The sequence below is a fragment of the Canis lupus genome, chromosome 22, assembly GCF_003254725.2.
Source record: "Canis lupus dingo isolate Sandy chromosome 22, ASM325472v2, whole genome shotgun sequence".
Lineage (NCBI taxonomy): Eukaryota > Metazoa > Chordata > Mammalia > Carnivora > Canidae > Canis > Canis lupus.
In genome coordinates this window covers 49,402,007-49,420,224 of record NC_064264.1, presented here as the reverse complement: position 1 = coordinate 49,420,224, position 18,218 = coordinate 49,402,007, and the positions used below count along the sequence as shown (strand labels likewise).

The window sequence follows — 18,218 nt, the reverse complement described above, 5'->3', positions numbered from 1 at the left end:
ATATAAATTATTCATAAGAATATTTTTCAAACTTCAGTCATTCCCATTGTCGCACCATAATTGCTATATCCCATATCATGTATCCTATTATTTAATATTTTCTTCAAATCATCATACTATGATTTAGTTAACCAAACATATTTTAATTGAAACTTAGAATTACTACAATAAATGGAAAATGAGTGTCACTTTGTCATCAGTAGGTGGTAACTACAAAAATAAACACACTTTATTAAATTCTAACTAATTTTATTGCTGATAGAAAGACCTGGGTCTGCCTCCTGTTCTCTGCTATGATAGGAAACTAGCTGCTATCAAAGAGGTATTTCAGACTAGTTCCTAGCTGAGACTTGCTCTTTGATGCAATCAAGATGAAAAACTTTCTGAAAGGGAGTCATCATCTTACCTTTGTTTCAATGACACTTAATGTTGGACCCACATCCTGTTTAAACCATGTCCAGTGGTGTCAACCTCACATGTGTACAGGTGACAGCTAGGCCTGCAGGCCTTTCCACAAAACCCCGCCCCTAGACACACTCTCTCACGTTTCTTCCCATACTTGGCCATTCACTCGACCACTCCAGTTGGAAAAAAGGCTTTACCTACAAAATAAAATCTGAGAAATGCTCTCCAAAGAAAGGGGGCAAATCACTTCAGGAGGACCCTGAGAGGGCGGGAAGTCTGAGAAAAAAGTACAGAAGAGCTTGGGGCAATGTCAAACTCCCAAAGCAGATGACAGCCTGGGTGACAGGCAATGGAAACAAGAGGGGGGGATCCCTGGGTGGCTCAGGGGATCCCTGGGCCTGTGTCTCTGCCTCTCTCTCTCTCTCTCTCTGTCTATCATGAATAAATAAATAAATAAAATCTTAAAAAAAAGAAACAAGAGGGGCTAGAGGGTTTACATAAGATTAAAATTCACAGAAAGTGCCAAGCCCGCCTAATTCTGCTGTCTGCACCAGCTTCTCACCCTCCCTTGCCCCAAGGCCTGCTTCCCATCTCTGCGCCCTAGATGGAGACCAGCTTATCCACATGCCCCACATACTTGAGCAGAGCTCACAATCAGCCCTGACGTTTAAGGTATGGGCCTCGTGGAGAAATGACCTACCCACAAATAGAGAGAAACCCACACCAACTACTTACGAATTCTTTCACTACATACAAGAGTGGCCAAGCACGTATCTAGAAAGCTCACTACCTGTGTCCTCTAGATGAAAGTTTATTCCAGGAGAGTGTCCTTGGCCTCAGAGAAAAAACAAAGAGGAAGTCAAGAAAAAAATGATGTAACATTCGAGAAACAGCAGGAATGGAGTTGAACTTAAAGCAGAAGAACTACCAGAACTGATTAAGAGACTCCTTGAAACAGCACAGGTTTTCTGACGTGGGCTCTCTTTCCTCCTGACTCCAATCACACATCTTGGTTCTATCATAAACATACAATCATAGTAACATAAATAGGACTATTGGTTTTGACTTTCTACATAAAAATCAACTAACTGATAATGCATGAAAGGCTTCATCACCATTACAAAACAGACTGTAGGGAATCCCTGGGTGGCTCAGGGGTTTGGCCCAGGGCATGATCCTGGAGACCCAAGATCAAATCCCACATCAGGCTCCCAGCATGGAGTCTGCTTCTCCCTCTGCCTGTGTCTCTGCCCCTCTGTGTGCGTGTCTTTCATGAAAAAATAAATAAAATCTTAAAAAAAAAAAAACAGACTGTAAACACACATAGCATATACAGAACACAAACCAGGAATTAGAGTACAGAAGAGGTACACACGTTCTTGATCTAGTTTTTCATTATCACAATAGAGTCTACCAATCATGGCAAAAATTGATAAATCACAAAAAGGAGTTTCCTCCATTATTTAAAACTATAAAGGTAACCAAGGAGTAACCAAAACAAAAGTAAAAGATGAAGGAGATGTTGGAGGTATGGAAATTCCTCATCCTTCATTATGTGGAATCTATAAACAATCTCCAGTAGTCAACAAATTAGTAGAGGCATAAATACGTCATTCAAAGCTATAATAGAAGCAGCAAAGAAAAAGGAACTTAAAAGTGGTTACTCCTAGTGAGGAAAATTCATATTATATCCTTATTTAATTATTTTTACCATACACTTATATTACTCATAGTAATCACACACATACACAATTCATAGAGAAAAGTATACTCCATACCATTGCTGGCAATGAGAGAGAATTTCACATTTTGTTTTTTACTCTCCTGGACTGTTCGTATTTGTACCAGCAGTATATAGTACCTTCATTGTTAGGTAAAAAGAAACAAAAATGTTAGATAAATATTCAACAGATCTCAGAGGCTTAGGGCCTGATAAAGAATAAATTTGGCCTAATAAAATTTATGAGCTAAATATCTTTATTTTAATGACTTATTTATGAAAAATTTTATATGAAAAAATTCATGAATAAAATTAAAAAGCAACTGATAAGTGGTAAAAATATTTATAACATACACCAAGACAAAAGCTAATACTTTACAAGGCTTTTATAAATCAAGTTAATAAAATACTAATATTCCAGTAGAAAAAGAATGAGCAAAGCACATAAGCAGTCAAATTTGTTCAAAAACTATATTAAAATGGCCAGTAAAAATGAAAGAGGAAAAAAGTTCACTTTCCCAGATATTCAAAGAAATGCAGATTAAGGCAACAATAAAATGCCATTTTTTCATCTCTCAAGGGGCAAAAATTATTTTAACTTATCGTGTTCCACTGTTACAAGTTTGGTGAGAAAGATACGTTACTGAACTGCTGAAAAGTGTGAAGTAAAATTTATTTACTTATTTGAGAAAGAGTGCATGGGGAAGGTGCGAGGGGAGAGGGACAGAATCTCAAGCAGACTCCCTGCTGATGATGGAGCCTGACTTGGGGGGGCGGGGGTGGAGAGGCTCAATTCCAGGATCCTGAGATCATCACCTGAGCCAAAATCAAGAATCAGATGCTCAAATGACTGAGCCACCCGGGTGCCCCTGTGAACATTTCTTCAGATGAAGTCAAAGAGATGATCAATAACTTTTTTTTTTTTAAGATTTATTTATTTATTCAGAGAGAGCGAGAGAGAGGAAGAGACACAGGCAGAGGGAGAAGCAGGCTCCATGCAGGAAGCCCAACGCGGGACTCGATCCCGGATCTCCAGGATCACACCCCGGGCTGCAGGTGGCACTAAACAGCTGCACCACCGAGGCTGTCTGATGATCAATAACTTAATTATAAAGATGTTCACCACAACACTGTTTAAATGGGAAAATGCTGGAGAAAAACAATTTAATATAACATAATCTTTCAGACTTATAATTCTGTATCTAAGATAATTTGGGGGGAGCCAACAAATGCATATTTGAAGGCCATGTCTGTGTAAAACTACATACACATACATGTAAGCATATATACGTGTGTGAGAGAGGAAAAAATGCACAGGAAAGCACATGCATGAAAAAAGTCTAAAAGACTGAGCAATAAACTATAGTGATGTTTATTTAAATGGGGGAGTAATTATATGGTACTATTTTTATGTTATGATTTATATAATTTTTAAATTTTTGGCAGCCAAGCATGTCTCAATTTTGTAATAAGGCAAAACTGTTAGAAGTCAACTTTGAGCATTATTAATGATAGGAGGCAAATTCATTTAAAAAGATTAAAGAATACAAAACTGTGTACAGGTCCAATTTTACTTTTAAAAAATGTTTATACATATACATACAGGCCTAAAAAACTTGTACAAAACCAATATGTAAGTAGGGATGAAGCCTGAGCAGTACAGACATTCAACTTTATGTTTCTTCCTTACAGTCCCAAATTTTATACAATGGAAAACCATACCCTCTAGTCTTAAGAGACAAAGAGTAAAGTTAAATCTCTTTGTTGCAGGGCCTCTAAGGGTCTCAGAAGCACTAATCTGCCTTCTCAGTCTTTAAGAAACAGTCTACCTGACAACATTAGGACCACACGCCACTACGGAACACTTTCCAAAGAATTCTGTGCTCTTTCCACTCTATCATACTACATTCAACGGACTAAGATGATATAACACTGGGAAATGTCTGAAAACAACGGCAATATAACTTACAAAATCTTAAGACAAATATCTGGGAAAGAGAATAATGATTTAAATGAAGGTTAAATTACAATTCTCATTTATAATCATGATTTAAATGAGGGTGAAAACTTAAGCAATGTACAGAACAATGACTCTAGGTGATAACATTGTATTGTATACCTGAAATCTGTTGAGAGTAGATCGCAAATGTTTTCACACATACATATACACACAAAGATAACTATGTGAGGTGATAGATACATTAATTCACTTGATTTCAGTAATCATTTCACAACATGTACATATAACAAAATGTCACATACAACATATATATAAAGCTTTTGTCAGTTAGATCTCAATAAAGCTAGTAAAAATAAACTAAGTAAGGGGTGCCTTGCTGGCTCAGTCAGAAGAGCATGCAACTCTTGATCTCAGGGCTGCAAGTTCAAGCCCCACGTTAGATGTAGACGTTACTAAAAAATATAAATAAATCTTAAAAAAAAAAAACATTGTAATATTCAACGTAAAAATAAGCTTAAAGCAATTTAAAAAAAGAAAAAACTCAAGCAGCCCCACACTTCAAAAATGCTGGAGTAAATTATTTACAAGATACTTTTTTTTTTTTTTTAAGAGATGGAGAGCAAGAGAGGGTGAGGGGAGGGCAGAGACAATCTTAAGTAGGCTTTCTGGCCGGTGCAGACCCTAATGTGGCGGCTTGATCCTACAGCCCTGAGATCATGACTGAGCCAAAATCAAGAGTAGGACACTTAACCAACTGAGCCACTCAGGCGCCACAACAAGATATTCTTCCGCATATTATACTTATTAAAATTCTATAGAAATATACTTTTAACATAGCATGATTTAAGATAGGTCCCATCTTCATTAATACAACTGAGACAATTTGAGAATGGAAGAAGGCAGATAGTAACTTGACTAATGAATGAAGAAAAGGGAAAAAGGAGAAAATGCAAATAATTATAGTTCATTAGCAATGACAAGAAGATCATAATTAGGTGATGAACTATACCTACTAAAAGCCAAACTGGATCTTGGTTCCGCCTTAGGAACAAAGAGGGAACAGAGGGAGACTGCGGGGCGGGGCGGGGCGGGGGGGGGGGGGGGGGGGGGTAAGGGTTGAAAACAACAGGTAGAACACAGGAGCAGGTGCAAGGGGAGGAAGGAAAAGCAACAGTATTGCAGCTTCCAAGGACTGGGAAACCAGCTCAGCAGCTAAACTGAACTATTATCTTAGTCACCAGACTGACTATCTCAGTGGTCAGGAGACATAAATATAAATAAACTCCCTTAAGTCTGTGAAGCAGTAGTGTGCATTCATTCAGAACACAATGGACTCAGATTGTCTAGGTTCAAATTCTATTTTTTTTAAAGATTTTATTAATTTATTTGATAGCACAAATGGGGGGAACAGCAGAGGGAGGAGAAGCAGGCTCCCACCAAGCAGGGAGCCTAACATAGGGCTTGATCCCAGGATCCTGAGATCGTGACCTGAGCCTAAGGCAGACGCCTAACTGACTGAGCCACATATGTGTCCCTAGGTTCAAATGCCAACTGTGCTTCTTACCAGCTATGTGATCTTAGTGAAGCTACTTAAATGTCTGTGCCTAAACTTTCTTATCTGCAAACTGGGGATAATAATACTAATACCTCATTGTTCTGAGAATTAAATGAGTTAATATATGTAAACTGCTTAGAACAGAGCCTAGTAGTAACTGTTACATAAGCAATGTGTTATATAAATGAAACTTAGACTGTGACAGAAATAAAACCAACAACCTATTACTTATTGATTGAAAATTCTTAAGAAATCATATAGATACACAGAATCCTCATTTAGATTATGATTCTTTCCCCCAGGTATTTTTCCTAATGCTTAGAATTTATATTGCCATTGCTCCTAGCATTTTACTTAAACCTAGGCAAACCTGGATTCAGATCCTAGCTCTCTGACATACTAGCTATATGATTTTGGACAAATTATATTCTGAGCTTCAAAATGTTCATTTGTATAGCAAAAACAGAACAGTATCTAGCATTACTCTGAAAATTAAATGTAATAACTTTTTTAATGTAATAACTTTAGTAAAGCAATCCTTTCTCTCTTAAACTGCTGGTGAAGTTATACATACCATCCTTTAGGGTTGGAATTTAGCAGTATGTATCAAAAGTTATAAGAGAATATGCTCTTTTTTTTTTTTTAAAGATTTTATTTATTTATTCATGAGAGACACAAAGAGAGAAAGAGAGGCAGACACATAAGCAGAGAGAGAAGCAGGCTCCCTGCAGGGAGCCCGATGTGGGACTCCATCCCAGGTCTCCAGGATCACACCCTGGGCCAAAGGCAGGCACTCAACCGCTGAGTCACCAGGCTTCCCAAGAGAATACTCTTTATTTACTTTTCTTTCATTTCTAGAAACATCTGAAAATTAAGATGCTCTAAGCATCCCCATAATAGGGAGAAAAAAAGAAAGAAAGAAAGAAAGAAAGAGAGAGAGAGAGAGAGAGAGAGAGAAAGAAAGAAAGAAAGAAAGAAGAAAGAAAGAAAGAAAGAAAGAAAGAAAGAAAGAAAGAAAGAAAGAAAGAAAAGCACCAACCTAATTCTTTAAGAAGAGCATACTTGAGAAACACTCATGATAAATCAGAGAAAAGCAGGATACACACATAGTCACTGTGATTGCTTTTTAAAAGTCTTGGTGTGAAATAAAGGCAAGTTACAAAATAGTATTTGAGAGTGATAAATTTATTTTTAATTACTTAGATTTTCATTTTTGCACTAGAGTAAGTATGAATATAAACACCAAGATGTCAATAAATGCTATTTTTATTCCTTTCTACTACCTTTCCATATTTTGGAATTTTCTAAAATGAATTCTATTCATTTTATCATAACAAAATCAGTTCATTTAAAACAAGAACATAAATGTGTCAGAAAAAAAGATTAAGGGATCCCTGGGTGGCACAGCAGTTTGGCGCCTGCCTTTGGCCCAGGGTGCAATCCTGGAGACCCGGGATCGAATCCCACGTCGGGCTCCCGGTGCATGGAGCCTGCTTCTCCCTCTGCCTGTTGTGTCTCTGCCTCTCTCTCTCTCTGTATGACTATCATAAATAAATTAAAAAATGTTTAAAAAAAAAAAAAGATGAAGAAAATTAAGTGAAATACTAACAGCGCTTTTTTCTATCTTTCAAACTTTCTGTAACATGATTAATTACTTTTAGACTGAAAAAGAAACATTGTTTTTAAAAGCTTTCTCCTTAGAAAACAGTATGGAGTTTCCTTAAAAAGTTAAAAACAGAACTACCTATGACCTAGCAATTGCACTACTAGGTATTTATCCGAAAGACAGAAAAATGCTGATTTGAAGGGGCACATGTATCCCAATGTTTACAGCAGCACTATCAACAATAGCCAAATTATGGAAAGAACCCAAATGTCCATCGACTGATGAATGGATAAAGAAAATATGGTATACACCTACAATAAAATATTACACAGCCTTCAAAAAGATTGAAATCGGGATCCCTGGGTGGCACAGCAGTTTGGCGCCTGCCTTTGGCCCAGGGCGCGATCCTGGAGACCCGGGATCAAATCCCACGTCGGGCTTCCGGTCCATGGAGCCTGCTTTTCCCTCTGCCTGTGTCTCTGCCTCTCTCTCTCTCTGTGACTATCATAAATAAATAAAAATTAAAAAAAAAAAGATTGAAATCTTGCCACTTGCAATGATATGGATGGAACCAGAGTGTATTATGCTAAGTGAAGTAAGTCAGTCAGAGAAAGACAAATATGATTTCACTCATATGTGGAATTTAAAAAACATGAACACAGGGGAAGGGAAGGAAAAATAAAATAAGATAAAAACAGAGAGGGAGGGGATCCAAGGGTAGCTCAGCGGTTTGGTGCCTGCCTTCCGTCCAGGGTGTGATCCTGGGGTCCCGGGATCAAGTCCCACGTCGGGCTCCCGGCATGAAGCCTGCTTCTCCCTCTGCCTGTGTCTCTGCTTCTCTCTCAGTCTGTGTCTCTCATGAATAAATAAATAAAATATTAAAAAAAAAAAAAAAAAAAAAAAAACAGGGCAGCCCCAGTGGCGCAGCGGTTTAGTGCCGCCTGCAGCCCAGGGCATGATCTTGGAGACCCTGGACCGAGTCCCACATCAGGCTCTCTGCATGGAGCCTGCTCCTCCCTCTGCCTGTGTCTCTGCCTCTCTCTCTCTCTCTCTCTCTCTGTGTATCTATGGATGAATAAATAAAATCTTAAAGGAAAAAAAAATCTAAAAAAAATAAATAAAAATAAAAAATAAAAAACAGAGAGGGAGGCAAACTATAAATATAATTTGGTTGCTGAGGGTTGCTAGACCGGTGGTGGGTGGGAGGATGGGCTAAATGGGTGACAGGCATTAAGGAGGGCACTTGGGATGAGCATTGGTCATTATATGTAAGTGATGAATCACCAAATTCTACTCCTGAAACTAATACTACAGTTATGTTAACTAACTTGATTTTAAATAAAATAAATAATAAATATATGTATATATATTTTTTAAAGATTTTATTTATTTTTATTCATGAGAGATAGAGAGAGAGAGGCAGAGACATAGGCAGAGGGAGAAGCAGGCTCCATGCAGGGAGTCCAATGTGGAACTTGATCCCGGGTCTCCAGGATCAGGCCCTGGGCCGAAGGCGGTGCTAAACCGCTGAGCCACCTGGGCTGCCCATAAATATATATATTTTTTATATATATTTTATATACATAAATAAATAAATGCATTCTGCCTTGGGATACCCAGCTGGCTCAGTCAGTAGGGCATGCAACTCTTGATCTCCAAGTCCTGAGTTTGAGCTCCACACTGGGTGTAGTAAATGAATAATTTAAAAAATAAAAAATAATACCAAGCTTATCCTTCCCTAATGAATACCTGCCTTTCCTTCTCAGCTAAAAAAAAAAAAAATTTAAGATTTTTTTTTTTTTTTTTTTTTTGAGAGAGAGAGAACACAGTAGGGGTGGACAGGAGAGGGAGAAGCAGAGTGCCTATTGAGCAGGGCACCCAACGCGAGGCTCGATCCCAAGACCCTGAGATCATGACCTGAGATGAAGTAAGACACTTAACCGACTGAGTCACTCAGGACATCTTCTTAAATAAATAATACATTCCTCAAGAATTTCAATAATAGGACAGCCTGGGTGGCTCAGCGGTTTAGCGCCGCCTTTGGCCCGGGACATGATCCTGGAGACCCGGGATCCAGGCCCATGTCGGGCTCCCTGCATGGAGCCTGCTTCTCCCTCTGCCTGTGTCTCTGTCTCTGTGTCTCTCATGAATAAATAAAATCTTAAAAAAAAAAAAGAAAAGAAATTCAAGAATATACTCCTCCAAAACTTAAGAAATATAGGAAATAGCTTCTCCCCAAGAGTCAGGCATTAAAGGCAGTGCAGGGTTTGGGCAATCCAGGCCTGATGAGTTAGTTAATCTTTACTGCAACGAAGAATGAAATTAGAGCAGAGATATATAAATTCTAAAGTCACCTTTAAAGAGGTCAGCCAGGATGCCTGGGTGGCTTAGTGGTTGAGTGTCTGCCTTTGGCTTAGGGCGTAATCCCGGGGTCGGGGTCCTGGGATAGAGTCCTACATCCAGCTCCTGAGAGTGAGCCTGCTTCTCCCTCTGCTTAAGTCTCTACCTCTCTCTCTCTCTGTCTCTCATGAATAAATAAAATCTTAAAACAAAATAAGAAATAAATAAATAAAGAGGCCAGCCAGATGAATCTTGGCCACCAAAACAGAAACCCAACTAAAACAAGACAATAAAATTGGAGTTTCCATTAAAGTACCAAATACATAAGCTGCTGCAACCAAAGGGAGGTTCTATACCAAAATGCAGAATTTACAAAGAAAATTAATCTAAATGTAGTACCAAAACTCTTAGTCTCCTCTCAGCCCGATTATGAATACAGAAAGAGTGAGTGAAATAGCAAGAGTTCTCTACTGCACAGAGAAAATTAGGAAAAAGATTTGTAGAGTAAGCATCCAAGTGCTTTGAGTACAACCATATCTTCACATCACAACCATATCTTCACATCCCCCTTGAGTCAGGGGCTCAAAGGGCCTCTCCAGTGAGTTAAGTAAGTGACTCAAGAGGTGGGAGTCCAGTGGATTTCCACCTTGGGAAACCTAAAGACTGGAAGGAGAACCCACATTGATTTTAGGGTTCAAAATGTACAACCAAGGCAAAGAATCAGCAATTCCAGCAGAGACGTGGTAGACCACATGTAAGAGTCACCACTGGGGTTATCTTTGGCTCAGTCTGACAGTGCCCTTAAGCAAGCCAAAGGACTCCAGAAGGAGGAAACTGAAGGTGGAAGGAACTAAGGAATAGCAAACCAAAGAAAGCCCAACAACATAAAGATGCATCCCCTGAAGACAGGGGAGCACCAGACATGGGAATCTCAAAAGAATCTCAAGAGCCCTGAGGAGAGTCAGCTGTAACCATGTACCAGGCTGAGGGCGCCACAAAAGAACTCTCCTAGTTCCTCCCTCCTTCCTCCTCCCACTCCACCTAATCTAGAACCTAATAAGGGCAGAAACAGAAAATCTGAGAGACAATAGAGGAACACAAAAAGAGCAGAAGCCAATCACCCTCCTTTCTCTCACAGCAAGTGGTTGTCAAGTACAAGTCTTAACCAGGAGAAAAAGGAAGAAAAAGTCTTACCTTTGAATGAAGACTTAAGTATTGATTCAAATACTCAACTGCATATTTATATTTTTACTTTATTTTTTTAAGATTTTTTATTTATTCATGAGAGACAGAGAGAGAGAGAGAGAGAGAGAGAGAGAGAGAAGCAAATTCCATGCAGGGAGCCCAATGTGGGACTTGATCCCGGGTCTCCAGGATCAGGCCCTGGGCTGAAGGCAGCACTAAACTGCTGAGCCACCTGGGCTGCCCTATTTTTACTTTTTTTATTTAATTTTTGTAGAGAGTTTTTTTGTTGTTGTTTTGTTTTGTTTTGTTTTTTTAATTCATAGAGACACAGAGAGAGAGAGAGAGAGAGAGAGAGGCAGAGGGAAAAGCAGGCTCCATGCAGGGAGCCCGACGTGGGACCCAATCCCGGGTCTCCAGGATCACACCCCGGGCTGCAGGCGGCGCTAAGCCACTGCGCCATCGGGGCTGCCCTATTTTTACTTTTTTTTAAAGTAAGCTCCATGTCCAACATGGGACTTGAACTCATGACCCTGAGATCAAGAGTCACATGCTCTACCAACTGAACCATCCAGGAGTCCCTAACTGCATATTTTGAATTTTAAATAGAGCCTCTATTTTGTGACTTTTATTCCCTAAGATTATTGCTACTTGAATGTACTTTTTGTCTTTTATTTGCTACTGAATTCCAAGCACCTGAAGAGTGGCTGGCTCACAGGAGTGCTCATTAAACAGTTGCTGAATCAATAACTTGAAGAGTAAATACAAAGTCATAGGTCTGATACCCTTTCACAAAAGCACAAAGCTCTCCAAGCTGAGTACATTTTAAAGAGATGGTGAGAGATAAAAATATTTGATCGTCTCCTACAAGTTTGGTATTTAACACACTGAATCCATAACACAGCTTGGTACTTTGTACCACTACAGCACAAAAATAGCGGTAGTGGTAAATTTTCATGGTGTCCATTTCAGCCTTATGCAGGGGACAGAGTAGGCAGGCCGTGAATGACCCCACCAATCCTTACAGCTCACCCATCTCTAGAGTGAGATGAATGTCCTTCCTGCAGGCTCACACCACTCACTGGACCTTGGATGCATCCAATTTCCCTAACTACATCTGATTCCAGGCTCTCTAACTGGTTTCGGGCCAAAACCAGTTTCACTGGTTTCAGTTCAGCTCAAAACCATATTTCTCACGCTAATAAATTTGCTCCGGTTTCCATCTCAGTGCTGTGTAAATTTTAGCTAACAAAACACCCAAGCTCCTGAGTCTTCAAAGGGCCTAACTCAGCTGTGTCTTCCCCAGATTCCCTCCCTGCTGCATGTCCCCATGGTCCAGTCTCACTACTTGTACTGTCCACCTAGTTCACTCCTTATCTCAACAAAGCAGGTTTCAGCCTTAATGCACCACTGAAACTGCTCTCCTTACAGTAACTATAATAACCCAGTAATGCCAAATTCAGTAAACTCTGAGGAGATGAGAGAAACTAAGAAGAGGTGGTCAAGAGGTATGAAGAAAACCAGGTGGGCATGGAATTCAAAAATAAAAGTCAAGGAGTACAGAATTTTAGAAGGAAATGTTCACCAAGGCTAATGCAAGAGAACATTCCACGAAGTCAAGGACTGAGAAGCATCTGGTAGATCCACTGGAGTGGACGTCCCTGGTCACCTGGTTTGTGGCACAGTGGCAGATTCAGGCTTGCAATGTGTAGAGTACAGAGCAACCATCATGCCAGTGAGCAACATCAAAGAACAGCTGATGAACTGCAGAGGGCTAAAGATTAGGGAAGTGAGAGAGGAAATAAAGTGAAGATCATCTTTCAAGGACCAAGGTTGGGAAGAAGAAACAGAAGTCAGCAGCCCGGAAGGTACAGGATAGGGTCAACAGATGGGCTATGCTTTTGTATTCTTGAGAACACACTCAGAAGGATCCAGCTAAAAATACCTAACCCTGGCCAAGGAGCTTTACACACAGTAACTCTTAATCTTCACAACAACTCAACAAAATAGACAATAATATTCTCTCCTTTCCACAGGTAAGGGATCTGAAGTACTCTGGGAGTCTCTGGAAAGCCCACTACAGCATCAACAGGAGAAAGCACCAGATTTAACCACATGCCAGGCTCATCCTCTCAGAGGAGAGGATGAAGAAGTGGTGTTAGAAAAGGCAGTAGAGAATGAGTTAAGAAGAGACGGGAGGTGGGCTCCAGCTAGAAGAGTGCTTTATTCTTTTAGCTTGGGGAAAAGGGAAAGGAACAAAATCTGCATGCCTGACCAACTCCTACTCATCCCTCAAAGATCAACTCAAATATCACCTACAATGGGAAGTCACTGACAACTGTTAAAGGGTAGATATAAACAAGTGACAGCTCTTATTTTGGGGTACATTAGGATGAGATGGGTAGGGGCCCCTGGGTGGCTCAGTCAGTTAAGTGTGTGCCTTCAACTCAGGTCTCCATCTCCCTCTCCCTCTGCCCCTCCTCCCCGCTTGTGTATGCTATCTCTTGCAAATAAATAAACGAAAATCTTGGGATCCCTGGGTGACTCAGCGGTTTAGCACCTGCCTCTGGCCCAGGGCATGATCCTGGAGTCCCAGGATTGAGTCCCACATCGGGCTCCCTGCATGGAGCCTGCTTCTCCCTCTGCCTGTGTCTCTGCCTCTCTCTCTTTCCCCTCCACCCCCGTTTTCTGCCTCCCCTACCTTAGTGAATAGTAAGACCATCTGTCTAGCAAGAGCCACCTTCAACTCCTCCTCCCGCAAATCCAACAAGTTTTATTGACACAATCTACCTACTTGCACATCTTTAAAATCCTCCTTCTCTAACCTGTTCACTGCCTTATCTGGTGCCTTCAGCATCTCCCACTGGACTCTATTCTCTCTGCCTCTTCTGTTGGCCACCCTCGTTTTGATCCAAATCTCTTTTTCCCTTAGAATCTCCTGGGGATGCTTTAAAAATTCAGATTTCTGATGCCCACATTAGCCCTTCTCAATCTGTCTCTCTGGGGATGAGACCCAGGTGTATGGACATTCAGAAAGCTCCATGGCTGGGATCCCTGGGTGGCGCAGCGGTTTGGCGCCTGCCTTTGGCCCAGGGCGCAATCCTGGAGACCCAGGATTGAATCCCACATCGGGCTCCCAGTGCATGGAGCCTGCTTCTCCCTCTGCCTGTGTCTCTGCCTCTCTCTCTGTGACTATGATAAATAAATAAAAATTAAAAAAAAAAAAAGAGATCTTAACATTTAAAAAAAAAAAGAAAGAAAGCTCCATGGCTGATATTTTTTACAGCTAGGACTCAGGCAGCATGTGGAAAATACTGCTCCCATCACCAACAATAATCTCCCATCTTCCTTCCCATGGCAACATGTAGCATTCCCAAGTAGTGATCTAGATCATCACCTTCTGCTTCTCTGGACTTTCCTCTATCATTCATTCCTATCTGTGTTCCTGATGAGGAGGAACCTTAGCCATTCCTCTGCCTTCTTCCCTAGCTCCTCCCTCTTCTCTATCTTCAAGTGGATGATTTTACCACACACCTCCTAAACTGCTCAGTCCAGCCATAACCAACAATCCTCTAATTCATTACTTCCTGCTTCTTTGCCAGGCCTGCCCAGGCCCCATCCCTCTTTGAGGCCCTCTCCCAACTTGCATGCCTGAAAAATTCTTACTTATCCGTCAAAACTCAGTTCAAGTATCACCCTATGCTAACAACTGTGCCTCTCCCCTCACCACCCCATCCCCGGCAATACACCCACAGCACCAAGTACACAAGTTGTTTCGTTTCTTTTTAAAAATATTTCCCCACTAGACAATGAACTCCTTGAGTCTGGGAACTAAGCCTGGAATACATTAGACATGCAATTAATGTAGGTTATGTCTATTGTTACCCAGTGAATATACTACGAAGTGACTAAGTAATGGGAAAACTTATTAGTAAGTATAATAAATAATATATTTATTACTCAACATATAATTAAGTGATGCACTGGTCTATAAACAAGCACCCTAAAATACGTCTTAAACATGTTTCCTACGCACTTTGATGGAGTTATAACTACATGACTAGATAGAGAGCAATACAGTTTCAAAGACAGTCAAAAATGCCCTACCCTTGATTTAACACCCAGCTTTCTTTAGTACCTTGAAAATGCCCTGCCGTGCCTGTTTCGGTCTTTGTGTTTGCTGCTCCCTTTCTGCAAAATGCACATTTTTTGACAAATTCTGACGTGGCTGGCTCCTTCCCACCATTTGGTTCTCACCTCAAATGTCACATTCCCAGGTTACCCTCCCTGACCACACTTGCTGAAGCAGGCAATCATGCCATTACACTCATCTTGTCTTCATGACACTTAACACTAAGGGAAATCACACTGTTTGTTAACTTATTGCATGTTGGTCTCCTTTATCCTGTTTACCTCTCTATCCTTTGTACACAGTGTGTGGCTTACCCAATAGACACTTAATGAATAAATAAATCAGAAGGCAAATGTAACACTAAAACCCCATTATCTACCAGTCACAAAATGAGGAACCTATGCAGGTGGTAGGAAATGCAGAGACTTTTTCTCTTGAAAAGAGAATGTTACTCATCATCCATGGGGTCATGGGTAGGCAGATTAGCCTTCCTTAGGATACTTAACTTAAAATCTGAGCTTTGACTTGCCAAAGAGCCATACAACTTAGTAAATGAAATCACTTACTTCTCAGTGGGTAGCCTTGCAAGGAGAAATTTTAAAGTAGGTAACTGCTCATACCCAGTCTTGCCAAGACCAGTCCTGGAAAAACCGCCCAAAGTCCACTGTAAACACTGCAAACACAAGGGACCAAGACGTGTTCAACATCGCAATCCCAGCACCTAGCAGTTTCTAGCTCACAATCGATGTTCAAAATGTTTGTTAAATGGGCACAGAAGACATGGCCTTCTGAGGAATGGCCATCCCATCAAGTCTTTTTTTTTTTTTTTTTTTTTTTTCATCCCATCAAGTCTTACCCTGAGGAAACACTTACTTTAGAAACAGGGCAGGACAGCTTAGGCCCTGGCCTAAGCCTTGGCCTATGCCTCTCCCTGGGTAGGAGTTTGGTTCCTAGAATTCAGTACTCATCAACCCTGTGCCACGTGATCAAGTGTTAACCCCAATGTCACCACGTATCACATCTGAATAAACTTTGCAATACAATGGCTACTACAATATAGTAATCACCAGCAGTAACCAGTAACCCAGTAATGCAGTATAGTAACCTTTTTAATTTTTTCATGTATTTTGGTCAGCAAGTAAAAATAGCTCAGAATGCTGAAATAACTAAAATGGAAGATTCTACCATTAATTTTATATCCACCAGTGTAGGACTCACTGTGTGATCCCAAGAAAATCACCACTTTCTTGACCAGCAGTATCAACAGTCCTATGTGTATGTATTTTATCTCAAGGGTGGTTTGGAGAAGATTAGCTCGTAGTTGTAACCTACTCTGAGGCCAACGAGTACCATAAATCGAATTAATTATGAAACAAGGAAAATCATAAATACTCAACCCGCTCCAGAACCCGAGAGGTTGAGAGAGGAAGATTTAACCTTGCGCCTGTGGCTCTGATGGGCAGTCTCGGACTGAGACCTGTATTCTCAGAAAAGATTTCTGACAATCACAATACATCTTTTAATATTTGAAAATGTCAACTGCTTCCATACTGAGGCACGATTAAGTTCGCGTGCAGAGAGCTCTGAAGTACCAACAGTGACAAGCAATTTTAAATTACGCCTGTTCAAACAGTTCCTGTTACTGTACCAGTGCCTAATCTCGGTGCTGTTTACTTAACATACAGTCCACCTTACCGAAAGCCAACTAAACAATTTCAGCGAAAAAAAAAAAAAAATTGTCATTTAAAAGGCTCCATGCACTGCTTTGCCCTCTATCTGCTGACCACCGCGGACGTTCAAGTGAACGATGACAGCAACATCCAGCAGCAATGTCCGCACTTTCCTGCCAGATGACTTCTTCACTTCCTTCCACTTTAATGTACTTTAATCAGTTTTTATTTGTCGAAAAACTCTCACGGGAAACCGAGGAAGAAAAAAAATCTAAGTAAACCCTTGGGGTCGGCTCCTGAGACCGAGGCTGGAATGTGCACCTGGGGGGGAGCCAGTTCGGTCCCTCTGTAGCCTAAATGGAGCAAGGTGACTGGGAAGGGGGCAGGCTTCCAGCATCGGCTCCACCAGGACAGCCTCCTCTTTCAGCCTGGCACCCGCGCCGCGGAGCGCAAGGGGTCGAGCCCGGAGAACACCGGGACGCCCAGGCCGACCCTAACTTTCCGGTCCACCTGGAACACCTGAGCATCGTACCTGGGGTTCACAGGTGAGGGCCGGGGCTGCCGGCGGGACTCAGCGCCCACTGGCCCCTCCGGGCTGAGGGCGGGGGAGGGGGGGCCGGGCCCGCCGTCCCTCACCCGCAGGAGGAGCCCCCAAGGTTCGGGCGCGGGGATGGAGGGTCGGCCCCCAAACCTCCTACAACCCCGAGGGTCCCCGCTGCCCCCAGGCTTCTCAAGGAGGTGCCCAGGGTGCCGCGTGGGAAAGAGCCAGGATGGCGGCGGCCGGTACTCACAAAGCCCGCTGGAGCCGGTGCTGGCGAACATGGTCCCGCCGGACCCGGAGCCCCCGAGGGGGGACAGGGGGAGGGGAAGCGGAGGTGGAGGGACCCGGAGACCGCGCAGGCGCACTCCCGGCGCAGCGGCGAATCCGGCAACTGGATTCCACTCCTGGGGCTGCCCGTGAGCGGCGCATGCGCGGCCCGCGGGCCGCACCGCTCCGCCCGCCCCCTCCCTTCCTGCCCGGGAAGGGAAGTCGGTCCGCAGCCGGAGGCGTCCGCCCGTCCGGGTTTTTCCGACTGCCGCGGGCCTGCTATAGTGAAGGAAGGGGAGATGGTGGGAGGAGCCGGAGGGCAGCTGCCGCGAGCAACGTTCCAGCGCTCAGCGGCGCCCACGCCCCGTGGAGCAGCGTGGCCGCGGATTCCTCCGAGTGCCGGCGTCGGGGCGGGGGTGCGGGGCTAATTCCTGGCGACCTCTAACCTCTCCCGGGACGGGACGCGGGCGAGCTCCACGCATGCTCAGTGTGTCTGGGCGCCGAAGCTCGCTCCCCCAGGGCGTCGGCAGGGGCTCCCCGGGGTGCGGCGTCCGGCCGAGGGCGAGAGGCTCTGAGCCGCCTTGCTCCCCAGGCGTCTGCTCTGGCGCCCTCCAGACCTGGCCTTTTTTTTTTTTTTTTTTTCCTCTCTTGCAAAATGATATTAATTTTTTTTTTTTATGAGAGAGAGAGAGAGAGAGGCAGAGACATAGGCAGAGGGAGAAGCAGGCTCCATGCACCAGGAGCCCGACATGGGATTCGAACCCGGGTCTCCAGGATCGCGCCCTGGGCCAAAGGCAGGCGCCAAACCGCTGCGCCACCCAGGGATCCCCAAAATGATAT

General features: G+C 42.6%; 1 protein-coding gene across 2 annotated transcripts in view; it reads right to left on the bottom strand.

Annotated features, from left to right (window-relative positions):
• UBAC2 (UBA domain containing 2) overlaps positions 1 to 17,716 on the bottom strand; it is a 178,834-nt gene extending 161,118 nt beyond the window's left edge. The window contains exon 1 of one of the 2 annotated variants that reach the window (XM_025441375.3): positions 17,362 to 17,716. In XM_025441375.3, coding sequence (XP_025297160.1) covers positions 17,362 to 17,392 — 31 coding nt within the window. In that variant the 5' untranslated portion in view covers positions 17,393 to 17,716. The remainder of the gene's footprint in view (positions 1 to 17,361) is intronic. The other variant, XM_025441376.3, reaches the window with a different exon arrangement.
• Positions 17,717 to 18,218: the final 502 nt, after the last annotated feature.